The sequence below is a fragment of the Acanthaster planci genome, unplaced genomic scaffold (genome assembly GCF_054643075.1).
Source record: "Acanthaster planci isolate LZ-2023a unplaced genomic scaffold, COTS_SCS Contig266, whole genome shotgun sequence".
Lineage (NCBI taxonomy): Eukaryota > Metazoa > Echinodermata > Asteroidea > Valvatida > Acanthasteridae > Acanthaster > Acanthaster planci.
In genome coordinates this window covers 1-23,666 of record NW_028257884.1, presented here as the reverse complement: position 1 = coordinate 23,666, position 23,666 = coordinate 1, and the positions used below count along the sequence as shown (strand labels likewise).

General features: G+C 42.5%; 2 protein-coding genes and 1 pseudogene across 6 annotated transcripts; all 3 read left to right on the top strand.

Annotated features, from left to right (window-relative positions):
• The first annotated feature begins 4 nt into the window (after positions 1-4).
• On the top strand, positions 5-5,016 carry LOC147794945 (uncharacterized; annotated as a pseudogene). Its single transcript, XR_015424199.1, has 2 exons — positions 5-846; positions 996-5,016. The product of XR_015424199.1 is annotated as an uncharacterized LOC147794945 (transcript).
• Positions 5,017-8,419: 3,403 nt separating this feature from the next.
• Positions 8,420-14,516, top strand: LOC110978937 (putative monocarboxylate transporter 5). The gene is made up of 4 exons (XM_022234292.2): positions 8,420-10,092; positions 10,634-10,777; positions 11,186-12,349; positions 12,498-14,516. Exons 1-4 carry the CDS (start codon positions 9,864-9,866, stop codon positions 12,896-12,898), a joined length of 1,938 nt encoding a protein of 645 aa, XP_022089984.2. The 5' UTR covers positions 8,420-9,863; the 3' UTR covers positions 12,899-14,516.
• Positions 14,517-14,547: 31 nt separating this feature from the next.
• Positions 14,548-23,353, top strand: LOC147794944 (putative monocarboxylate transporter 5). 4 transcript variants are annotated; one of them, XM_087132418.1, is made up of 5 exons: positions 14,548-15,482; positions 18,339-18,416; positions 18,930-19,073; positions 19,542-20,708; positions 21,012-23,352. In XM_087132418.1, the coding sequence occupies exons 3-5, from the start codon at positions 18,980-18,982 to the stop codon at positions 21,323-21,325; spliced, it is 1,575 nt and encodes a 524-aa protein (XP_086988544.1). In that variant the 5' UTR covers positions 14,548-15,482; positions 18,339-18,416; positions 18,930-18,979; the 3' UTR covers positions 21,326-23,352. The 4 variants fall into 4 exon arrangements, with proteins under 4 accessions (XP_086988544.1, XP_086988541.1, XP_086988542.1 ...); XM_087132416.1 differs by lacking the exon at positions 14,548-15,482 and adding an exon at positions 17,285-17,426; XM_087132415.1 differs by lacking the exons at positions 14,548-15,482; positions 18,339-18,416 and adding an exon at positions 15,492-17,426 and having other exon boundaries at positions 21,012-23,353.
• The last annotated feature ends 313 nt before the right edge of the window (positions 23,354-23,666 follow it).

Below are 23,666 nucleotides of genomic sequence, written 5' to 3'. Positions count from 1 at the left end.
CATTGAATCGACTGGAGTCGGCAGCCTTCGGGCCCTGTCGCTTCTCAACCCATCGATCTTTGACGCAGAAGATCAAGTCGGTTCCCCCAATGGCATGGCCCTAGGAGAAGGATCGATCTTCCAGGAGGAGCCAGACGTTGCCATGACAACAGACATTGAAGAGGATGAGGACAGGATTCAGTATGTCGACGATGATTCTTGGAGTCTGTCATCAACTCCGGGAGGAGATATGTCCGCCTTGAGCCACAGTGTCTGGGTACCTATCGCTGTGACAGCCTTGCAGAGCATGCCAGGGAAAGAGGCGTCAACGATCTTTTCTTCCCGGACGTAAACCTCGCTCTGCATCTATGCTAAGCCAGACCTTGCAGAAACAGCCTTCTGAACTCCTGCGTCTCTTTCGGAATCCCAGCTTTGTGATCATGCTGGCGGTGAGCATAGCACATGGCTTCGGCTGGGCGTCCACCACCTACCATTTGGTATCGCGGGCCGAGTCTGTCGGTGTCGAACCAGACAAAGCCGCCTTACTTCTCACTGCAATGGGCACAGGCAGTCTTGTCGGTAGACTAAGCATTGGATGGCTGGCTGACAAAAAATGGATCGATCCTAAAATCTACTACACCTGTACCTTCGCCTTTTGTGCCTTGGCAGCATTCATAACTCCTCCGATAACAGTCTACTACGCACTGATAGCCTTGGCGCTTGTTCAAGGCTTAGCATTCGGTGCAGCGACAGTCATCCTATTCATTACTCCTGGGCGTATTGTTAAGCCAGTACTTGCCACCACATCCTTGTCGTATTGTCTTCTTGCGTGGGGTGCAGGAGAAATATCTGGAGGAGCATTAGCGGGTAAGATTGGACTAATTTAACGAAAACCATTTAAAAAGTAATGAATAAGAATGAACAAAGTTTAAATTTATGTAAGCATTTTGGCGTCTGAGAATTTTGTTTTCAAGAAATGAGTGTAACCTTTTATGAGAATCTTGTTTTCAATTCAGGATGGTTTTACGATGCTCTTGAAAGCTACGACTATTCCTTCTACACTGCTGGATCAGTGATGACTGCTGGGTCTGGATTTATGCTCGTCATATTCTTCCTCCAGCGAGCGAAGCAACGATGTCACGGACACCCCGCCAAGACATCTGAGGGCAGACACGAGCACGTCGAACCGGGTTCGAATCCGTTTGATCCGGAGTTTGCTGGGTCAAAGTTTGATGATTTGGGAAGGGTCAATCCGTTGTTTTTCATGAGGGAAAGGGTTGAGTCAGAGAGGAATAAGGGTGAAGTTGAGACAGTGGGTGGGGCTGTGTCAGTTGATGAATTGAATGAGAGGGAGACTGATTTTAAGGGCTGGTCTTGGAATAATGCCCCTCAAGGGGAGGAGATTGTAGTGGATGTAATTGAAAGGAGGGAGTTAGACACTGAAAGACACTGTGGGTTTGAGGAATCATCGGACATTGACGATCAAATGAATGATTATAACACGGCTGAAGCTCATGCAAACTGTACCACTCCAACGCAGATTAACACACGCGCAGAAGTGCACGCTGAAGGGACACATAATTTCGACATATCGAACAATTCTACTGATGCTGATCCGGACAGTATGGTGGTTGAAAGTTATGACAATAAAATTTTGATTTATGACGGAAGCAAACGGGATAGTGATGGTGATATTGGCTTTGGAAATCCATGCTATAACGTTAAATCTTGTTCCAGCATTCAAGATTCTGGTAATCAGGACAGCCCCTATAATGCACAAGAAGAAGTCGGTAGAGAGCGTAGTTTGTCCAATGGCTTAGAAACGCCTCATAACGAGTCTGAATGTAGCAATTACGAAAACGATTGCGGTATTGAAAATCCTATTTATTTTGCTGAGTCTAATTTAAGCGACTCTTTCCCGTACGATAGCGAGTGTGTGAGTGAGAAGTGTCAGACTTGTGCCAGAGAATTAGGTATAAGTAATTGTGTGGAAACTATTCCAAAGGTGTTGCTGACCAACGATTCCCTTGAACCAGAGAGAAACCGTGAAAAGGACGATGAGAAGGAACGTGAGAATTACTCAACTGTGAGCAAAGAGGGGGAGGGAAATTACTCTGGAATCTCTAACCCCTGTTACGTCGCAGACACTCTAGCAAATAAATGCCACAGGGAGAGCTCAGAGAACGTCACGTGTGGTTGTTAGGACAGAGGGGGTTCGGACGCCAGAAAGCGAAAATGCGTGTGAAGTATTGCAATATTTACTGGGTGGGAGGGGTCACAACTTTGTCTCCAAAGAACGTTTAATGCCAGCTGTTTTCCCTTGCCTCTCAGGAACAAAGATAGGTTCGTTGCAATGATCTATTCTTTCCTCTTGGACTTTATTTTTCAACATTTTATTTTTTAAAATATGTATTAAGGAAACATCAATAAACAGTTGTTTGCGGGTTGCGTCTGTTGTTGTTTTCTTTTTTCTGGTCATATTCTGTGACAAAACATTATTTACTAGTTGCATGCCAACAGACAAGATCGGAAACATTTACCAGAAAAGTATTTCAGACACAGAATTGGTACGAAACCTAAAATGTCATGAATTCGAAAAAAGGGTTACTGAGTTCCTAACACCAGCAATACAGGCGGTTCACAACAGAGCGCCTCCAAGAGTTTGCAACGCGCTGGACAATCGCAATGCACAAAATCTGTCGACCCTTTCCAAACGCGCATTTGGTCGACAGATTTCACGCATTATGGTTTGCCCGTATAAAAATCTTATCGTGAACGTAGCCCCCGCGTACCCAAAGACTACGCACGCACACAAGTAGTGTTACAAGCGAGTGCGCGTTTCACAGACAATCCTGCAGTACCGAGATCGGCCCCCTTGAATGGCGGCAAGCATTGCGCACCGGAGCGATTGTCACGGAACAGTGGCTATATACAGCATTTATCACAATTGCTTACCGCTATCCAGAGGGTCACTGCGAAATACCTGTGATGGCGTTACCACGGTTCACACGCATGTTCGGTCTTTTCTGGCAACAAGTTATGTAAATAGTCTATTAAACTCCATGAAGACGCCTAATTTTGAAATATGCATTGATGGTCACTGTCAAATTTGAGACATTGCTAGCGCCCTTTGCCTTTTTCCATTTAGCGTTGTCACTGTTCATGTTCAGCGTTGATATGTCCCGTTCCCAACAATGTCAGAAGGACAATAGAGGGACCGGTTACCAGTCTATATTCTGCGACGCGTATTAAGGCTTAAACAGTCTTCGGTTTCTGGTCAGGGCCTTGCTCAAAAAGTGATACGGCAACGGGTACGTTTTTTATTTTTTTCTCTCTCGCTTTTCCCCTAGAAATGATGCGGTGGAACCGCACTCACACGCACATTATTCAGCTTGATGCGCGTTTGCTTTCGGCAAATCACGACACCCCGTTGCTCAAAGAGGCGTGTAACGCGAGCGTTTCACCTGTCCACTAGCGTTGTGCCACCGCAGTAATGGCTTCTAGTAGACCGTATTCGCGGCGTCCCCAATTTCAGTCGAATTCCCCAACGTAGTGTATTTATTTGAAAATGTTAAATTCAAATAACCCAACTATATTCTATGATTTCATGCCGACCCCCAAATCACCCGGTACCATCCTATTTAGGGATTCAAAATTATACTGTACGTTCAGGAATATGACTGAAATTGGGGACGCCGCAAATACGGTCTATTCTGGTGGTCGAATTACACTATACGTATAAGTACGCGTGCGTGTACGTACCGCGCTACGAACACTGAAATAGACTGGCCCCTCATTATTTACTGTTTCAAAGGCCGTTTTCCAATATTCAACTGCGGCATCGTCTCAAGCTGCAACTGTTTTTAGCTAGCTGACTTTGAAGCTGTAAGCGCACTAATTAGTCTAACAGTGCCACAAAACATCATATAAGATGCAAGAGAGCAAAAACTTACAGTAATCCAATTTGACTTAAACGCTTCAGGCCCACAATCGGGGATTAGTTTTGGGAACGAAGCCTGAGACGGAGCCCAAAATCGAGTATTGGAAAAGGGCCAAAGCGCTTTCAGCTTCAACATGTACTCAGGACATAAGATGGCCTCGTTTGTCTGGTTCCCAGATGTGAATATATCATACAGAAATAACTTAAGGGGGGGAGTGCCAGACTAAATGTATGAGAGTCTGGTGACTGTACATATTACTCAACCGTACCCCATCTAAAACACGTTGAAATAGACCGTATCCGCGGCGTCCCCAATTTCAGTCGTATTCCCCAACGCAGTTTATTTATTTTAAATGTCAAATTCAAAGAACCCAACTATATTCTACGATTTCATTCCGACCCCCGAAATCACCTGGTACCATGCCAATAAGGGTTTCAAATTCATACTGTACGTTCAGGAATACGACTGAAATTGGGGACGCCGCGAAAACGGTCTATTATCAAAAACTGACCACTGAGAAACCGGAGACATTTCTTTTGGCCTAACAGCGCAAAGTTTGAAAGCGCTTTCTTTGTTGCTCAGTTAATTCATGCACAGTGGATGGACGCAGATTCCTGAAATTGTTGCCACCGGGAGCAAGCAAGCCAAGCATGGTATGGACCATGGACGTTGCTTGTCACAGCGGCAGCTATGAAATCACATCCAGCCTCGCTCGAAATCCGACATTTTGTTCTACACTTGTAGTGCATTTCGTGCCATGTCAAAGTGGTCCCAATGCACGAGGACCTACATGTACTGTACATGAACTTCTGCCATGTGTACATCTTTAATAGTGTGCAGTACTGACGTGCGCACGTATTTACTCCAAATCCAGGCAGCTAGTGAACTGGCCACAGCTGTTTTGGTAAGTGTTTTAATTTGAGCAGTTTTTAATGTTATCTGAACTGAAACTGTGACCATTTTCGTTCTCTGAATGAATGTCGCAGGTTTAAACCCTGATGCTTTCTTTTCATTAAATGATGTAAACCGGACTTTATGGACCATTGTACTTTTACATGATTTTTGACCGTGGATTAAAAAAAAATACTTGAAAAAATGGCTGTACATTGCACGATTTCGAATTACTTCATTCCAGTAGTGTTACGCGTTATAAATCATATGGTGACATTATTCAGAAAAATGAAATCACTGCGGAAATATTGTGCACTGTATTCTTATAACTCGAATCAAAACATGTACGAATGTGGCTTTGAAATCTTTGGCTGCATAATTTAAGAAAACATTCGCGAGTTATCGTGGGTAAATTTGTTATCCTTAGAGCAGTTTTTTAAGAGTATGTCACTATCACATGGTCTGTTCCTTCCTCTTAGAAAATATACTTATGCTCCTTTTTCTTGATGCAGTAATGTTTCGTGGGAGGTACCCATAGGTTTGTAATATTGGTATATATACAATGGCTGCCATGAGACGCGACCGAAAAAACGTTGGGCCTCCGTTCGGCAAAGACACCGACAACTGGATTGTTTGCATCAAACTGTCTATAAAATCAGCTTTTAGCTACCGCTACTATATGCTTTTAGAAAGTTAAGAATGTAGTTATCTAGCGATAAGTTTTTAAAATAAACTCTACCAAATGTAGGCATAAGACAGGATTTGCTAATGACCAGATTGGGTAGTTATTTGAAATATCAGGTGTAATTAAGTTTGATTATAATTGTAAAATTATAATGCAGTTAATATTGTAGCTGTAGTATTGTTTGCTGTGAACCGTCATTACACATTTGATTTTATTATATTCTAGTACAGTCTGAAAACAGACGTGATAATATTAGCAATAGTATAAGTTTGATCAGCATAAAATTACAAAGCATTGCACTTTGTGTAGCTAGTGTTGATAAACAATTCTACTGTCCACAGTCATTACGCGTGTCATGTATGCAGAGTAGATGTAAATCTCGATAAAATATTGCGTCATCATTGTGGTCCGATAGAAGCTGGTCCGAAGTCCACTGACAAATTTCCACTGAAGTGGCACTTCGGGCAGTGACGTGAAAGGAAAAACAACAAGCTGTGTAAGTAAGCTACTGAAGCTGGTAAGGACAGGAGAGAACCGACCTCTGCTTAGCCTTGGTAACAAGTCGTCGTTGTGTCAAGTTTTGCCCATACACACATCATAGACGCCGTTGCAACACATGTATTATTAATACCTGCAGATCACACTGACACACTTGTGTCATGTACTACTCAGGTTTTAAGTCTCGTGAGGAACACGACCTGTACATTTGCTTGTTTCATTACGTATTCCTCAGCCATCCATGGCTATTCTTTCCTTGTGCGGGCCGTCATACTGTCTCTATAGACTGTTTCACATGCTACTGTCTTGTCAAACATGATGAGAGATCTTCTGTCAATGACTTGCCCAGGTACACAACGGCAGGCTGCACGTTGCAATATGGCTGTGCAATCTGGGCTGTACTATAGAAGTCATTGCAGTTATTTTAGGCTTATCGAGGTACGATTCCATTTCTCGCACCAATTACGGGCAAGGCTTGTCAACCATGATGCATTAATGTAAAAACAGTCATTGCGCCACTTGTCTCAACGGATGTGTTCGTACTTCGTTCACAGTTCCATACAGTTGCGACGTGATGCGCAGCAGATATGGATGCTAGACTCGATTTAAGTTGGTAATTTGTTTGATAGGAACCTGGTCGGTGTTTCGCACAGGGTAGGCCTTGAATGTATACCACAGAGTTAACCTGAACCTGTGTTTTATTTCTCCATGCCTGAACGCAGCAGGGCCAAGGAGAATTATTGTATACAGGCAGGGACGGCTGCTTCTCCATCCTCGTAAGCGCAGTGTCGTCACCGTACCGTCGCGTATAATTATAAGACCACGCGCGGAGGAATGCACTATAGGGGAACCGAAGCTACTCGTATCTGCCCAATTCAATGGTCAAATCTATGGTGATTCTGAAGGGACGTGTAATTACATGAAATCTCTCTCAATCTGTAACTCAAGAAAACACATGAAACGTTTGCACCACTTAATGATGACAAAACCATCCATTGCCCCTCTTGGAAAGACTACCCCCTTGCAACTTGAATACTGATCGAGTCAGACATTTAAGTTAAAGTAAAGTTAATAGGTCTCCACGCATGCTTGACAACCACCGGGGAAATCATAGAGAAAACGAGTAGGCCTGACATATTTAACCATAAAAACCAGTGTTCCTATACGTCAGCCCCAGGAATAATTATTGGCCTAAAGGTTAACGCCACTTCATAAACACATTAAACCGTCATTATATGGATACAACCTAACAAGTGTGTGAAAGTAATTGCTGCGATCACGGTCACCAACGAAACATCGACTCCCAGCGCCCCCTTGAAATTACATGTATAATCATTATGCATCAAAGCAAAGCTAAATTATAAACAAGAATTGAATGTGTTAACAGTGTCCAATGTACTTGTTATTCAAATTCACTGAATTCGGTAATAACCAAAGATGTAAAACAAGTAAGTTCCTTATCCACGCCTAATTTCCAGATTAAGGTGAAAGAACACAGCACAAGTCTCTCGTCCCCTCTCCTTGCCGATCGCTTCCTTGCAGCAAATAAAATGCTAGATTCTTGCATGCAGCTTACAGTCCTGTGTGATTGTAAGTGGAAGTACTCAGGCGTCAAGTAAATCATTACAGATCCCAAGGATATTGGTTTAGAAGAATAAATAGCATAGGTTTGGAAGAACACTATTTGCATAAATAGCACAAAAGGAAAGGAGCAAACCATGTACAGTCGCCGCTTAATCTAACAAAACGAGAGGCGTGTATATGTTGGGTGCAATCAATTGATGTACACAATCGCCCAATCATTCACGCAGCAGTTGCTAGCGCCCTCATGCGGCTTCTATCCCCAAACTTGGAGAAGTGATCTACAGACACTTGGTGCATGAAATGAATGGGACATGAAACAACGGGGCTATATACTAGTCTGGACGGTGCATACGTGATAAGGATTTCAAAATTTCCCCGGCTCCCTTTATGTTCCCCTTTTCTGAGACTAGAATTACCAGTTAATAACATCAAATCCCGCAACAATCATCAACAGAGTGGTGGAAAACTGTCTTCTCAGTCTAATTTTTGTAATGTTCTAATTTCAGTCACTTGTTTTCAGTATTTTTGAGCAATATTATTCATTTTATTTTCTGCATGCTTGCCTTTGTTAATAAAGACCCCGATGAAAGTAAGGCGTGCTGTGAACAGCTTTTTAGGCTTTACTGGTGTGATAATTCATTTAGTGGCGCAAACTCCACCAGCCATGCGCCAGCCCAACCTTCACTTACTGAACGTATGAGGAATCAAATTACACACGAGGGATACCTCGAAAAGGAGTTTCCTTGAAGCACTCGTATTTTGTTTTGCTCATATTCGCTGAGTTTGCTGTACTCATTGATGATAACCACACGTATTTACACAGACGAATGACCTCTTTTTTATGCGAGTTCATCGTTGTTTTCTTTCATTGGTAATGTTTACACTTGTGACCTTTCCACAAGGGATCATGCATTACAGAATAAGCAAATGTCCTTGAGATAGCAGCTTCCAATCTACGAATGTGTTTGCAGTGATGTAGATTACGTGTACATAAATGTACTTTCGACACATGTTACAGACGGTTTATGCGTCCCTGTATCTGCACTATTTACTGGTGGAAGATAAGCGTTTAAAAAGTGATTGTCTCTGTGCCCGGGGTTTGTTTGAAATGATACCAAGGTCTACTCAGAAGAACCATAAAAGTGGTCATACGTTTGGACAGTGACCCAGTAGACGAATAAAAAGTCGTTTATTAATTAGCGAAAAAAGCCTCTGGTTTCTGGTCAAGGCTGGCTCCAAAAGTGGAACGGCGACGCGTTTTCTCCTCCGTCTTTTTGCCCCGTAGAAATGATACACACACGTGTGCTTGTACGTACATACCTCCGCTACCAACACTGAAATAGACTGGGCCCCTCACTATTTACTGTTTCAAAGCGTTTCCAGCTTGTAGATGTACACAGGACATAAGATCAACTCGCTTGTCTGGTTCCCAGATGTAAATGTATACTACAGAAATAACGTCATCTGAAAAAGAGTGACCGAATAAATGTATAAGGGCTGTAGAGGGACTCCTTTACTATCAACTGTAGTCCATCTAAAATACGTCAAAATTACGCAGTAGCAGGATTCCAGACAATCAAGCAAGTTTAGCAGCTTTTGACATCGTATTATATCAATTTTTTTATTTCTCTGACGCGCAGGTCTACGGCGGCGACGCGCGCGCAGACCAGAAACCAAAATATTTATCGGCCTTATGAGAAAATAGTGAGAACGGCAGATGTTTCTACTGTTGACTTAACTATGGTATAAAAAACTTAGGGTTATGGGACGGACTGCTTATGTATAGCCTTGGTTGCAATTCGTTATACAGACTTGCATCTTGATGCCATCGACGCCTGTGTAATGAAGGGCTATTAACACCTGGCGAATTAACGACTTGCAATAAAGCCTAGCCTTTTCAGTGTATGCAGTGGCTTGCCAAAACAAATAGAGAGTACGTACAGATAAACCAAATATTTCAATGTCGTAAATGGTTAGCCTACTATAAAATCCTTAGTTAAGCCCCAGTAAAACAGCCATCGCGTTAATTTTGAAAGGAACCAGAGGACTGGAAAAATCCAGATCTGAAGCAAATTGGCAATATGATAGATGTCGTCTGGTCTGAAACTGATTTTGATGATAGCTCCAAATTTTGAAACTATCGTAACGTATTGTGGAGTCGCATACAAATGAATGAATTCATTTCTTGTGTGCTGCAAAGATTGCTTCGAACAAGACAGAAACGTGACGTATGTGTGACTGAAAACTGAAGATGGTTGCTGGACCGGGGAGCAAAACTGTTCAACATGGGCAGTAAAAGAAAAGAAAGCACGGTCAGCGATACGATATCCGAACCGGCCGTGTCGGGCTGGGCATGGGTGGTTCTGTGCGGTGCTTTTGTTATCCAGTTTATGGTAGTTGGCTTTCTTGGCTCAATGTCTGTCTACGTTTTCGTGTGGATAAATTACTTCGAGGGAAGCGCGGCCCAGACCAGCCTGATTGTGTCGCTTTGTTCTTTCCTGATGGGTGCCTTGAGTAAGTTTGCTGTATTTTATCCTATTCAGAAGACAAGAAAAATAGTTTGTAAATGCACCAATACTGGGTAGTAAGATTAACTTATTAGTTTCTATTAACCGAATAACGAAATAAATGGGTGCCTGGAGTAAGTTTGTTGTATGTTATGCGTTAATGAGGACAGGATTATTAATTTGTATGATGCACCAATGCTGGGAAGTGTAATAGATCTTTTAGTTTGTATCAACAAAATTGGCAGTATTTCTTGGCAAATTAGCTGTTTCCCTGGGGAATAGATTTCGAGCATAGTGGATATCAATCAGATTGCACTATACCGGGCTATTTTAGTTTTCCATCCTTCCAAACCATTGTTGTTCAATATGCCCAAACTCCAAAGTAAGGTGGGACTCCACTGATCACTTCACTCTCCGGTCTGGGCTTTTATTTTATCGGAACAAAATCTCGTCAGAGCTAAAAAAGAACACACATTCGCTAACCAAAACATGTGGATCAGGGGAAAATTGGATGAGACCCTTTTTCTCTTTTGCCTGGGTCGTTTTAGGTCCAGTGGCCGGGGCAAGCTGTAAACGCTTTGGACCCCGTCTGACGGCTATGGCAGGTGGTATGCTGATGTTTGCGGGCGTAGTAATCTCCTCGCAGGCGACTGGTATAATATTTCTCATTTTGAGTCTCGGCGTTTTAACGGGTGAGTGTTTGATACGTTAGGAGCTCTTTTAAATTCACCGCAAAAATTTTCCCAACAACTTAGAAGTTCGAATTGGAAGTATTATTCGTAGGTATTGGAAATTCATGCACGTGTGCATTATATGCATCACTTATAACTTATTTCACGATTATGGATGTGAAAATCTTTTTCCAAAATTGAAGGCCATTAGTAAATAACATGCTTGTTGCTGTTTGGTTTGAATAGAAACACCAATGTGAAATTCGAATACTGTTTTACGTCGCTAATGACGCCAAGATATTGAAAGTCTATCGAAAACTATATCATGATGAGGACCGTTGATGACGTTTACAGTGGCAGTAATGCCACTAATTTGAGTTTCTAATTCTTTTATTTTTACAAGTAGGTGTCCTGTCTTTTCCCTCGTAGCATTTGGAATGAGTATGGCGTTGAATGCTTCTTATATGATACTGGGTATGTACTTCGAGAAACGTCTGGCTATAGCCATGGGTTTAGCCACTGCTGGAGTCAGCGTAGGACAGTTGGCTCTTCCACCTTTCTTCCAGTACTTGATCGATCACTACGGATGGAGAGGGTCGCTGATGATAACTTCCGCGCTAGCATTTCACGTAGCTGCTGCTGCCGCCGTCATGCGGCCGCTGCTTATCCCTAAACCGGATAAGTCATCTAAAAAGTCTGGAGGGGGCAAGGTAGAGCATAAGGCCAAAGGAGAAGAAAACGGCAATAATAATGAATTGACTGGAGTTGGCAACCTTCGGGTCCTGTCCTTTCTCAACCCATCGATCTTTGACGCGGAAGATCAAGTCGGTTCGCCCAATGGCATGGCCCTAGGAGAAGGATCGATCTTCCAGGAGGAGCCAGACGTTGCCATGACAACAAAGTTCGAAGAAGATGAGGACAGAATCCAGTATATCGACGACGATTCTTGGAGTCTGTCATCGACTCGGGAAGGATTAAAGTCTGCCATGAACCACAGTGTCTGGGTACCGGTCGCCGTGACAGCCTTGAAGAGCATGCCAGCGGAGGGGCGTAAACAAACCTCCCTTCCCGGCCGCAAACCTAGCTTAGCATCCATGCTAACCCAGAGCTTGGAGAAACAGCCTTCTGAATTCTTGTGTCTCCTTCGGAATCCTAGCTTTGTGATCATGCTGGCAGTGAGCGTAGCACACGGCTTCGGCTGGGCGTCCACCACCTACCATTTGGTATCGCGGGCCGAGTCTATTGGCATCGAGCCACACAAAGCCGCCTTACTTCTCACTTCATTGGGCACAGGCAGTCTCGTTGGTCGACTAAGCATCGGCTGGCTGACTGACAAAAAATGGATCGGTCCTGAAATCTACTACACCTGTACCTTCGCCTTTTGTGCCTTGGTAGCATTCATAACTCCTCCGATAACAGTCTACTACGCACTGATAGCCTTGGCGCATTTTCAAGGCTTAGCATTCGGTGCGGCGACAGTCATCCTAGTCATGACTCCTGGGCGTGTTGTTAAGCCAGGGCTTGGTACCACTTCCATGTCATTCTCGCTCCTTGCTTGGGGTGCAGGAGAAATATCTGGAGGAGCATTAGCGGGTAAGTAAGACTAATTTACTAAAAAAACAATGTAAAAGGTGATGAATTATAATGAACATTTTAAGTTTATTTGAGCATTTTGGCGTCTGAACACTTTGTTTTAAAAAAATGAGTATCACCTTATAAAAGAATACTGTTTTCAATTCAGGATGGTTTTACGATGCTCTTGAAAGCTACGACTATTCCTTCTACACTGCTGGATCAGTGATGACTGCTGGGTCTGGCTTTATGCTCGTCATATTCTTCCTCCAGCGAGCGAAGCAACGATGCCACATACATCCCGCCAAGATATCTGAGGGCAGACACGAGCACGTCAACCCGTTGGATCTGGAGTTTGATGGCTCAAAGGTCGATGATGTGGGAAGGGTCAATCCGTTGTTTTTCGTGAGGGAAAAGGTCGAGTCAAAGAAGAATGAGGGTGAAGCTGAGGCAGTGGAAGACATTTTGTCAGTCGAGGAATTGAATGAGAGAGAGATAGACTCGAAACTGAGCTGGTATTGGAATAGTAGTATTAACTCTGCCCCTGAATGGGAGGATTCGAGATTATAGTAGATGTAATAGCATGGAGGAAGTGAGAAGAAAGACATTGTGAGGTTGAGGAACCTGCAAATGAATGATTAGTACACAGCTTAAGCCCATACAAACTGTACCATGCAAACTGTACCATGCAAATTGTACCATGCAAAGTGTACCATGTAAACTGTACCGCCCCAACCCGATAATAAACAGATAATTTTGACATATCGAACAATACTACTGATGCTGATCCGGGCGGTATGGTGGCTGGACGTTGTGACAAAATCTTTCTTTATGACGGAAGCAAACGGGACGGTGAATGTGATATTAGGTTTGAAAACCCGTCCTTTAATTAAAGTTGAAGGTCGATCTAACATTCAAGTTTCAGATTATCCGGACAGTCCCTATAATGGATAGTGAGAGGTCAGTATAGAGCGGAAACTATTTTGTCCAACGATGTAAAAAGGCCTCATATAGTGTCTAAACGGAGCATTGAGGAAAGATATCGCAGTATTGAAAATCTTCATATAATGCTGAGTCCATTTTGAGCGAGTCTTTCCCGTACGATAGCAAGTGTGTGAGTGAGAAGTGTCAGAGTTGTGCTAGAGAATTGGATGTTAGTGATTGTGTGGAAAATAACCCAAGGGTGTTGCTAAGCAACGATTCCCTTGCACCAGAAGGAAACTGTGAGAAGGGCGATGAGAAGGAATTTGAGAATCACTCGACTGTGAGAAAAGACGGGGAGGGAAATTTCTTATTCACCTGTTACGTCACGGACGCCTAGCCAATGAATATCATAGGGAGAGCTCATAGACAGTCCGGTATGGTTGTTAGAACCGAGATATATAGACTTGACGTGACGTTGGCTGGTTTATATGCTGTGGATACGTAGGCTGCGCGTCGTTAATTGGCCCTCATGTATCCACTTAGTAATCTGTCATCCGTTTGTACACAGCAAATCAGCTCATTTACCAAAACTGGCAGCAGCCATTTAAATATGGGCGACTCATAATAGTACGCCTCCAAGACGGTTTGCAACGCGTTGGCCAATCACAATGTGCGAAATCTGTCGACCTAATGCGCGCTTGAAAATAGTTAGAAATCACTTTCTAAATAGTCAACGGTTAAATTGTGCAGTTATTTAGAAATGTGGCCATTTAGTTAGAGAGGTATTGAGTCATTTAGCTGTTCTACCCTTAACTTGACGATCGGGAGAGCTAGTTCAGGTGCCAATAAGCGATATTGCGTGACGTATTGCAATATTTACTGGGTGGGAGGAATCATTTGTCTCCAAAGAACGTTTAATGTCAGCAATTTTCCCTCAACTCTCAGGAACAAAGATAGGTTCATTGCAATGATCTATTTTTCCTCTTGGACTGTATTTCTTTAAAAAAATACTTAATGTATGAAGGAAACAAAAATAAACGGCTGTTTGCGGGCTGCGTCTGTTGTCGTTTTCTTTTTGGGTGATTTTTCCAGTCATATTCTGTGACAAAACCTTCTGTACTAGTTGCCAACAATATTCCAGAGATGGAATAAGTGTGAAACCTAAAATGTCATGAATATGAAAAAACGTCGCTGACTTGCTTACATCAGCAATTTAAACGCTATTATGGTGCACCAAGCCCCAGTTAAACTCTGACGTTAAACGATCTTAATACCTATAGGGCCAATCATGAGGTATTAAGTAGGAGCAAGCGTGCAGTCGCCATTTTCGTAAATGGAGCGAAGAAACAGACAATCCTTAAGTTTAGACGAATCTAAGAACGTTCCGCCGGACACTCCTGATGGCGCCCTTGAATGGCAGCGAGCATTGTGTTGGGTTATATGGAGTAACTGTCTCACAACAGTGGTTCTTTATGTTAGTTATCACGATGCTAACTGCCATTTCAGGGGCCATTGCAGATAACCAGTATGGCGTTTTCACGGTCACCGAAATTGTCTATATGCGTTCGGTCCTTATGACAGGTTCTGTAAATAGTCTGTTAAACTCCATGTAGACGCTTAATTTTGTATTAGGGCCTATGCATTGAAGATAACTGTTAAATTGAGACGTTGCCAGTAGGCCCTACCCTGTGATTTTTTCCATACAACGTGGTCACTGTTCATGCTCAGCGTTGATACATACCCGGTCCCCACAAAGTCAGAAGGGAAATAGAGGGACGGTTTGCAGTTTGCATTATGCAATACGCATACGGCAACGTCAACCTCATGGACTGCGTGCACGTTCCTTCACCAGGCACGGTGGGAACCAACATAGCGCTGCAAGATCCTACTAATGGGAACGAGGTTGTGCTTATGGAGCAGGTGTTTGAAAGCGCTTTCCTCCTTGCTCAATGCATGCTTAGGGAAATGACGCGCACTCCTGATATTGTTGCCACTTTTCTTGGGGAGCAAGCAAGCAAGCATGGACAGGATGCTGCTTGTCACCGCGGCAGCTATGAAATCACATCTAGCCTTTCTCGAAAACCGACATTTTGTTCTGCACTTCTGAGGACCTATGTGAACATGTTCTGCAGTGTGCACATCTTAGTGCACTGTACAGTGCGCATGTACATGTACATGTAAACGTACTCTGAATCCAGGCGCAGCTAGTAAACTGGCCACAGCTGGTTTGGTCAGTGTTTTAAGTTGAGCATTTTGATGTTACCGAAACTGAAACAGCACTTTTTACCATCTTGGTTCTCTCAGTGAATGTTGCAGGTTAAAAACTGATTGCATTCTATTCTTATAACTCGATTTAAAGTCGTATATGCAAATGTGGCTTTGAAATCGTTTGGCATCGTACATGTAATTTAAGAAAACATTTGAGTTATCGTTTGTAAGTTTGTTATTGTTACTGCATATTTTCAGAGTGTGTCACTCACTACCATATGCTCTGTTCTTCTTAATGCAGTAATGTTTTGTGGGAATCGCTATGCATCTAGCCTAAGTTTCTAGTTTTTAACATTGCTTTATAATGGCTGCCACGAGACGCTGTACGGACAAAATGCTTGCCCCCCGTTCGGCAAAAACACCAACAACTTGTTTATTTGCACCAATGAAGTGTTTTGTAACATCAGCGTCTTGATACACCGACTACAAAAGCTTTTGGGAGGGATGTAATTATCGAGCGATAATTCTTTTAAAATAAGTTCTGCTAATTGTAATTACACAAAGAATAAGGTTAAACATAAGACATTATTTGCTAATATCCAGATTGGGTTGTTATTTGAAATAACAGGTGTAAGTTTGTCTACAAATCATGAGGCAGTTTAATACACTGTAGCCATAGTAATGTCTGCTGTGAATTATGAACCGTCTTCACATATTTGACAAACATCTAGCACGGTATAAAACAGACGTGATAGAATATTAATGATAATCAGTATAAGTTTGATCAGTATAAAATCATAAAGCAGTTGCACTTAGTGTAGCTAGTGTTGACAAAAACAAGTCTACTGTCCGCAGCCATTATGCGTGCCGTCTATACACACAGTAAATGCAAGTGTTGATAAAATATTTTGTCACATTTGGTCTGATGGACACTAGTACTGGTTCTGAAGTCTGTCAAGTTGTCCTAAGTGGTACTTTGGGCAGTGACGCGAAAGGCGAGCAATAAGCCGTGTAATCTGAAAAATGTAATACAGTGTACCAACAACAGCTGGTTCAAGTAAGTTAGTCGCAAACATAAAAAGTAAGCTAGTGAAACTGGTACGGACAGGAGCGAACCGACCTCTGCTTAGCCTTGGTAACAAGTCGTCCTTATGTCAAGTTTTGTCCATATGCGTATCATAAAAGCCGGTTTCATGCATGTATTATTTTATACCTACGGGTCACACTGACACGTACACGCTTGTGTCATAATACTTTGGCCAACGAGGATGAAACGATCAAGAACATATCGACTCTTCAATGTATACGCCACACGATTTTGTATGGCAATGCAGGAACGGCTTTACGCGACTGACGCAATGAACCGGCTTGAAATCAAGTCTAGCATCTCCCGTTCGATGACTTACTTACAATTAAGAGCAAAGTACAAACGTAAGGTTTCTGAAAATAAACAAACAAGCTAATAAACTTCTCTCTACAGCTTTTCCAGTGTCACCCATCAGTTTATTGTCCAAATAAATCAATTGAGATAGCGGTCGATCTGGTAAAATCCGGAACTGAAGTAGGACAAATGCATAAACACGGCGTGAGTTTCGGATTTTTTCCCCATACCACCTGTTGAGTCGTAGTCGAATAGATGAATTTATCCTTCCTTCATTCAAACAAAACATTAACATTCATAACTGAAGTTTAGAAATAAAAGAAGCTTTCTTAAGTGGGAGGAAAATCTTAATCAAAATGGGTCGTAAAAGACAGGATAACGCTGGCAGCGAGTCCATGCCTGAAACACCCGAGTCGGGCTGGGCATGGGTGGTTCTTGGCAGCGGCTTTGTTGCTACATTTATGGTGGTCGGTTTTCTCTCTTCGATGTCTGTGTACGTTTACGTGTGGATACACGTCTTTGAGGGAAGTGCGGCGGAAACCAGTCTGGTTATTTCGCTCTGCTCGTTCATGGTCGGACTCATGAGTAAGTACATCATATGTTCCTTACGGGATAGTAACATGTAAGTGTGGCATTATACAAGTCAAATTCACAATGTTTCAGATTTAGGAGGTAATTTTGTTTGTATGGATGGCTGCAACTGTTTGTGCTGTGAAGCCGCATCCGAACCAGGCGGCTGCGGTTGAGATTAACGCAAGCGCCTATGGGAAATAGCATCAGCCACAAGTCAGTGGCTCCCATAAGCACACGTGTTAAATCCAGCCGCAGCCACAGCTTTCGGACGCAGCCACAGACGTTGAAATGATTATGTGAATGAACCGGAGACCAAGATTCAGGGACAATCACTTATTATGGTTGTGTAGATTTACAGTGTCCGATGAATGATGTAAGTGTGCATTGGTTTATATCCTAAAGATGTTTCCTTTGATCTGGAATTAACCTTCAATTGTTATGACCAGACTGTGACGTGTTGGAGTGCAAACAGGTGTCTTATTTGTTTGTTTCCACTGAGTACATTTAAAATTGACTGTTCATGCTATACGATTTACTCTATATATTCCTGCAAGAGTCTTACGTAACATTTTACCATATGTACATATAACGGTCTATACAGACCCTACGCTTGTGTGGAATTAAAAGATTATATGGAATTATCAAGAAACGTAAATAATTTGAAACTCGTGTTTACAAAACTGTATTGTGGATAATAAAAGCTTGATGTCCGCGTTAAACCATTGGCAACATGCCGACAGAGCAGGTTTAAAAGTTGAAAGCCAGAACAGGGGTACGGGGCTGGTGACAGATCTTCCTCACCCGACCCTTCAATTTCCTCCAAATTCACCTCCCCCTTGCTCTGCCACCCAACGGCCACTGGTCTAATGTAAACACATCACGCAAGGAGTGCGCATGTACTTGACATTTGTTCTTTTTCTACAGCGGGAAGCGCAAACTCTTAAGCCAGCCGGAAATTCACTGACAGATTGCGAGTGGCAACGCTGTCTCAGCTGCCGTCTGGTATTACAGAATATTCTAACTAATAAATTAGACACTGATTCCATTTTGCTCTCTTTTCTCCTGCTGCCCTTTTTTTATTCAGGTTTTATTTTGTTTCTTTTAATTTTTGTCTTTATGCTAACATGTGGAATATATCTTTCAAGTTCGATTAACCTAATTAACGACTTACATTTACAGGTATTTTATTGTTAGTTTTGTATTTTTTAGTTTATTTGATGGAAACAAAATAGTTTTTAGTGGGGACTGTTTCAAAAAGGAGCGATGCAGGGAATTTTGAACTTGAGAGGAACGTACTGAGGATACTTTTCCCCTAAAACTTCAAACCGTACTGTCTCAGTCTTATTTCACCGCCCTTCCGACACTGAATGCCTAGTTACTTCCATGCATGTATAATAAAGTTTAGTCACTCCAATCACTTAAAATCGCCGCCTTGGCCCACATAACCTTGTTTTGGGCTGAGACTTTCTTCTGTGTTGACTGTCAGTTCTAACCGTTTACTTTGATATTTTTTAGGTCCAGTGGCCGGTTCGACTTGTAAGCGCTTTGGACCCCGGGCGACAACTATGGCGGGCGGTACGCTGATGGGTGCTGGTATCCTAATCTCCTCACAAGCGACTGGTATAGTTTTCCTTATCCTCAGTCTCGGTTTTTTTACAGGTAAGCTGTAAGGTCAAATGAGGTGATTTTGTTTTTCATTTTTCGTAAATTGACAAACTTTTGGCTACTAATTAAAGGTCAGCAAATTATTGAAGATGGCACCAATAAGATATAGTGAAAATTACTTAGGTCATTTACGATGTGCACATTGCAAGATACCTATACAACTGTCACGTTTAATATGGCGTCCGTTTTCCACATGTCAATTGATTAACAAAATACCATTGAGTAACCAGTCTCATTATACATGGTACTATTGTTTTTTTTTAGTGGTTCCACGAAATGATTGAATTTTTTATGGTTCATTTTCCATAATTATGCCTAGTAAAATTACTGTGGTGAATCTAGACTCGTTATGGCGATGATTTACAGTGGTGGTTAGAACGATGTGTCTGTAATATTGCCATGTCTTACATGATATTTCTCATTTTTATATATATAGTGAATGTCCTGTCTTTGCCCCCGTAGCTTTTGGCATGAGCATGGTCTTAAATGCCTCCTTTATGGCACTGGGAATGTACTTCAAGAAACGTCTGGCTTTAGCCATGGGCTTGGCCACAGCGGGAACCAGCGTAGGTCAGTTGGCTCTCCCACCTTTCCTTCAGTACTTAATCGACCAACACGGATGGAGGGGTTCTCTGATGATAAGCTCTGCGCTGGTATTACATGCACTCGCAGCTGGCGCCCTCATGCGGCCGCTGGTACCCCCGAAACAGAAGAGGTCATCTAAAAAATCCAGAGGTTGCGTACTGGAGGATAAAACGACGGAAAACAAAAGCGGCAAGAACTGTGAATCGACAGGGGTCGGTACTGATCGGGGTCTGTCATTTCTCAACCTCTCCGTTTTTGGTGCAGAGGATTTAGGCGGCTCACCAAGTGGTGTGGCTCTAGGAGAAGGATCGATATTCGAGGAGGAGCCAGACGTTACCATGACATCAGAGGTTGAACTTGAGGATGAGGACAGAATCCAGTATGTCGACGGCGATTCTTGGAGTCAGTTATCGACTCCGGAAGGAGATATGTCAGCCATGAGCCACGGTGTCTGGTTACCGGTAGCAGTAACAGCCTTGCAGAGCATGCCAGGGAAGAGGCGTCAAGAATCTTTTCTTCCCAAACGCAAACCTCGCTCTGCATCCATGCTGAGCCAGACCTTAGAGAAACAGTCCTCTGACCTCTCCCGTCTCCTCCGCAATCCCAGCTTTTTGGTCATGTTAGCCGTTAGTTTGGCGCACGGCTTCAGCTGGGCCTCTACCATCTATCACATGGTTTCACGGGCCGAGTCTATCGGCATTGAAGCAGACAACGCCGCCTTGCTTGTCACTCTCATGGGCGCTGGTAGCCTCATCGGTAGGCTCCTCATTGGCTTGCTCTTGGACAGAAAATGGCTCCCTCCTGAAATCTGTTATGTCTGTGCCTTCACTGTCTGTGCACTGACAACATTCATTACTCCACTGGTAACCGCTTTCAAAGCACTGGTAGCCGTAACACTGGTTCACGGCATATCCAATGGTGCTGCAACCGTCGTTATTGCCACCATGCCTCGACTTGTTGTCAAGTCATTGCTTGGCACTACCTCCATGGCGTATTCCCTCCTGGCCACTGGTGTTGGAGAAATATCAGGAGGAGCATTAGCCGGTAAGAAAGAAGAAAGAATCGTTCTCTGCACCTTCATTGCAAATCACATAGTGCTTAGTCCATCTGAAAAAGCACACACATTTTTACACTCGACTACGGATGCTTCCTCTCTTAGAGGTGAACTAGCATGAAAATCTTGTGCACCAACTTTGAGGTATGAAAACCGTATGGCTGTGGGTCTATAAGGAGACCTAACATCAGACTTTCGATATGGATAGTATGAGAAACTCGATGTGTCAATCGTTTTACAAGTCGTATAAGTTTATGGAAATATTTTGCCCCTTTTCTTCCGTTGAATTTCAGGTTGGTTTTACGATGCTCTTGATAGCTACGATTATTCTTTCTATACTGCGGGATCAGTAATGACAGCTGGGTCTGGATTGATGCTTATCCTCCATTTTCTCCAACGTGCGAAACAGCGACACAACGGTTTTCCCGCCCAAATCTCCGATGGCAGAGACGGTCGTGTCCAGCCCGGTTCAAACCCGTCCGATCCAGAGCTTGGGGGATCGAAGCTCGATGATTTGGGAAGTGTCAATCCGGTGTTTTTCATGAGGGAAGGGGTTGATTTGGAGATGACTAAGTGCGAGGGTTGTGCAGTGGATGGGAGTGTGTGACAGTTGGTGAATAGAATGAGAAAGAGCTTAACTCAAAGAGACGGTCTTACTACTATTGTGACGCTTCCCCTGAAGGGGAGGACTTTGTTGTGGACTTGACTGGTAAGACAGTAGGGAGAATTCAGAAGATTGTCCTAAGTAAACAAGTACGATGAAGAATAACTGGGAAAAGAGCACCATGGAAATGATATATCGTCATTCTTGTCATGACATGAAGCAAATGCAGACGTGGATATGACAACGGAAAACAGTTGTAAAATACCAAACATTCACTGATACTTATGACCAGCTGGTATGGCAATAGGACTTTCTGACGATACAGCCTTTATTTTGAATGAAAATGAAAGTGTTAAGGAATGCGATACTCCTTCTGAAAAGCCCTGCTGTAATGTTGAATCTTATGCTATTTTGATGAAGAGCCAGATTGTTTTAAGAACCCCCAAAATATGTTTATATAATACATTTAATGTAAGAATAGAACGTATTTTGTTTGATGGTGGGGAAAGGCGCTTTATCGTGTATGAACAAAGCACTGACTAAAAAGACCAGGGCTTTAAAACTCCTGTTCACTTTGCTTAGTCTATCTTGGGCCAGTGTTCTCCGCACAATCGTGAATTCTCGCGGGGTAAGGTTTTGGCTGGTAGTATCGATAATTCTTCACGAATGGTGAGTTTTATGGGCTCGGAGAGTTTGGCGCAAAAATTGTGAGTGTGCGAAGCGATGTTCAAGACGCGGTGGGGTATATTTCACTGAAGAAATTTTCCTGTGATTGTATAGGCCTGACACCTCTCCGTGATGTCATACAGGTCTAGAGCATTGGACGACTGCCAAATGTTTTATACTCAAGGAGACAGTGTACGTTTGATGTGATGTAGATCAGGACAAATCAAAAGTAGTAACCTAACTTTGCAAACAAGACACTAGTGCTGTAATAATTTACTTCCTTTTTAAAAATATTGTTGTGTCGAAATTTATTCGTGGCGTTCATTTTATCTCGTTTTGTGTGTGATAGCCGATATTATCAAAGAAATTTAGCTCTTTTTTCCTTATCTGTGTGGACTTTAAAATGTAAACTGCGGTCTATTCTCAAGATCAAATAAACTGATGATCAGTATGCCGAATGAACAATTTTGGGGCTATATGAAGAACAATTGAATAAAGTTATCGGTTCAGACTGCGCATTTGTATTTCTGTTAAGGCCAATAACCCACCAGGCAAAGTTGATGGACATACAACTGTATATAGGCTCAAATCCTCCTTGCTGATTGGTTGAAACCATGCGTGTGAACAAGAGAGGGCGCTTTTTGTACATGATTTGTATTTGACAAAACTATTCAACGGAAACGCAGTTCAGTTTTGAACCATCCTTTTGTTTGTTTTAATTTTGGATTTGTAATAGTGTAATTTACTATTACATTATTCTAATTTTTTTCTAATGGTTTTGCTCGTCAATGTGTTACCGAAATATCTGAAAGTCCAATGTCATTTTAGTGACTTGGTCCTACCACGCTTTATTCAGTGAAATTTTATGAGTAAAAAATATGCGTATCCTTGTGGCTTCGTGTTATTGGTAAAATACTTTTCTTTTACCTTTCTTTTATTCAGTAAGTTCTGATCATTCTTTTCTGTAAAAGTAGCATGGAAATCATGCTATATACAAATTCTGCTTTGATTTGTCTTGAAAAGAAAAGAATTAAGTAATATTATTGTAATGTTCTTTCACTTTGGTCTGGAAATCAGGCATGGACAAGGAACTTACCTGCTTTACATCTCTGGTTATTTCTTAATTCAGTGAATTTGCATAACAAGTATATTAGACACTGTTCACACGTTCTTGTTTACAATGCAGCTATGCTTTTGATGTTTTATGATTATACAAGTCGTATAGTTTCATGGGGGCGCTGTCGCCGAAAGAATTGACAGTCAGGGTTTCGTTGGTGACCGGATCTCGGCAGTTACTTTTACACACTACTAGAACGGAGGTATCTATCTAATGATGCATTAAATGTGTTTATGAAGTGGAGTTAACTCGCAGGCCAATTAATCCTGGGGTTGAGGTATATGAACACCGCTTTTGATGTCGCGCCCACTCATATTCTCTATGCGTTCGCATATCGGCATGGTGTGCTTCCTCTTCGGGTGGAGATCTATTACCTTTGGTTTTACTTGAATGTCTAACTCGACCAGCATTCAAGTTGCAAGGGGGCATTCTTCTCCAGAGGGGACTGGATGGATTTTGTCATCATTAAGCAGTACAATCGTTTCATGCATTTTCTTGAGTTACAGATTGGGGGTAGTAACGGGATATTTCATTCGATTACACGTCCTTTTAAGTTCACCA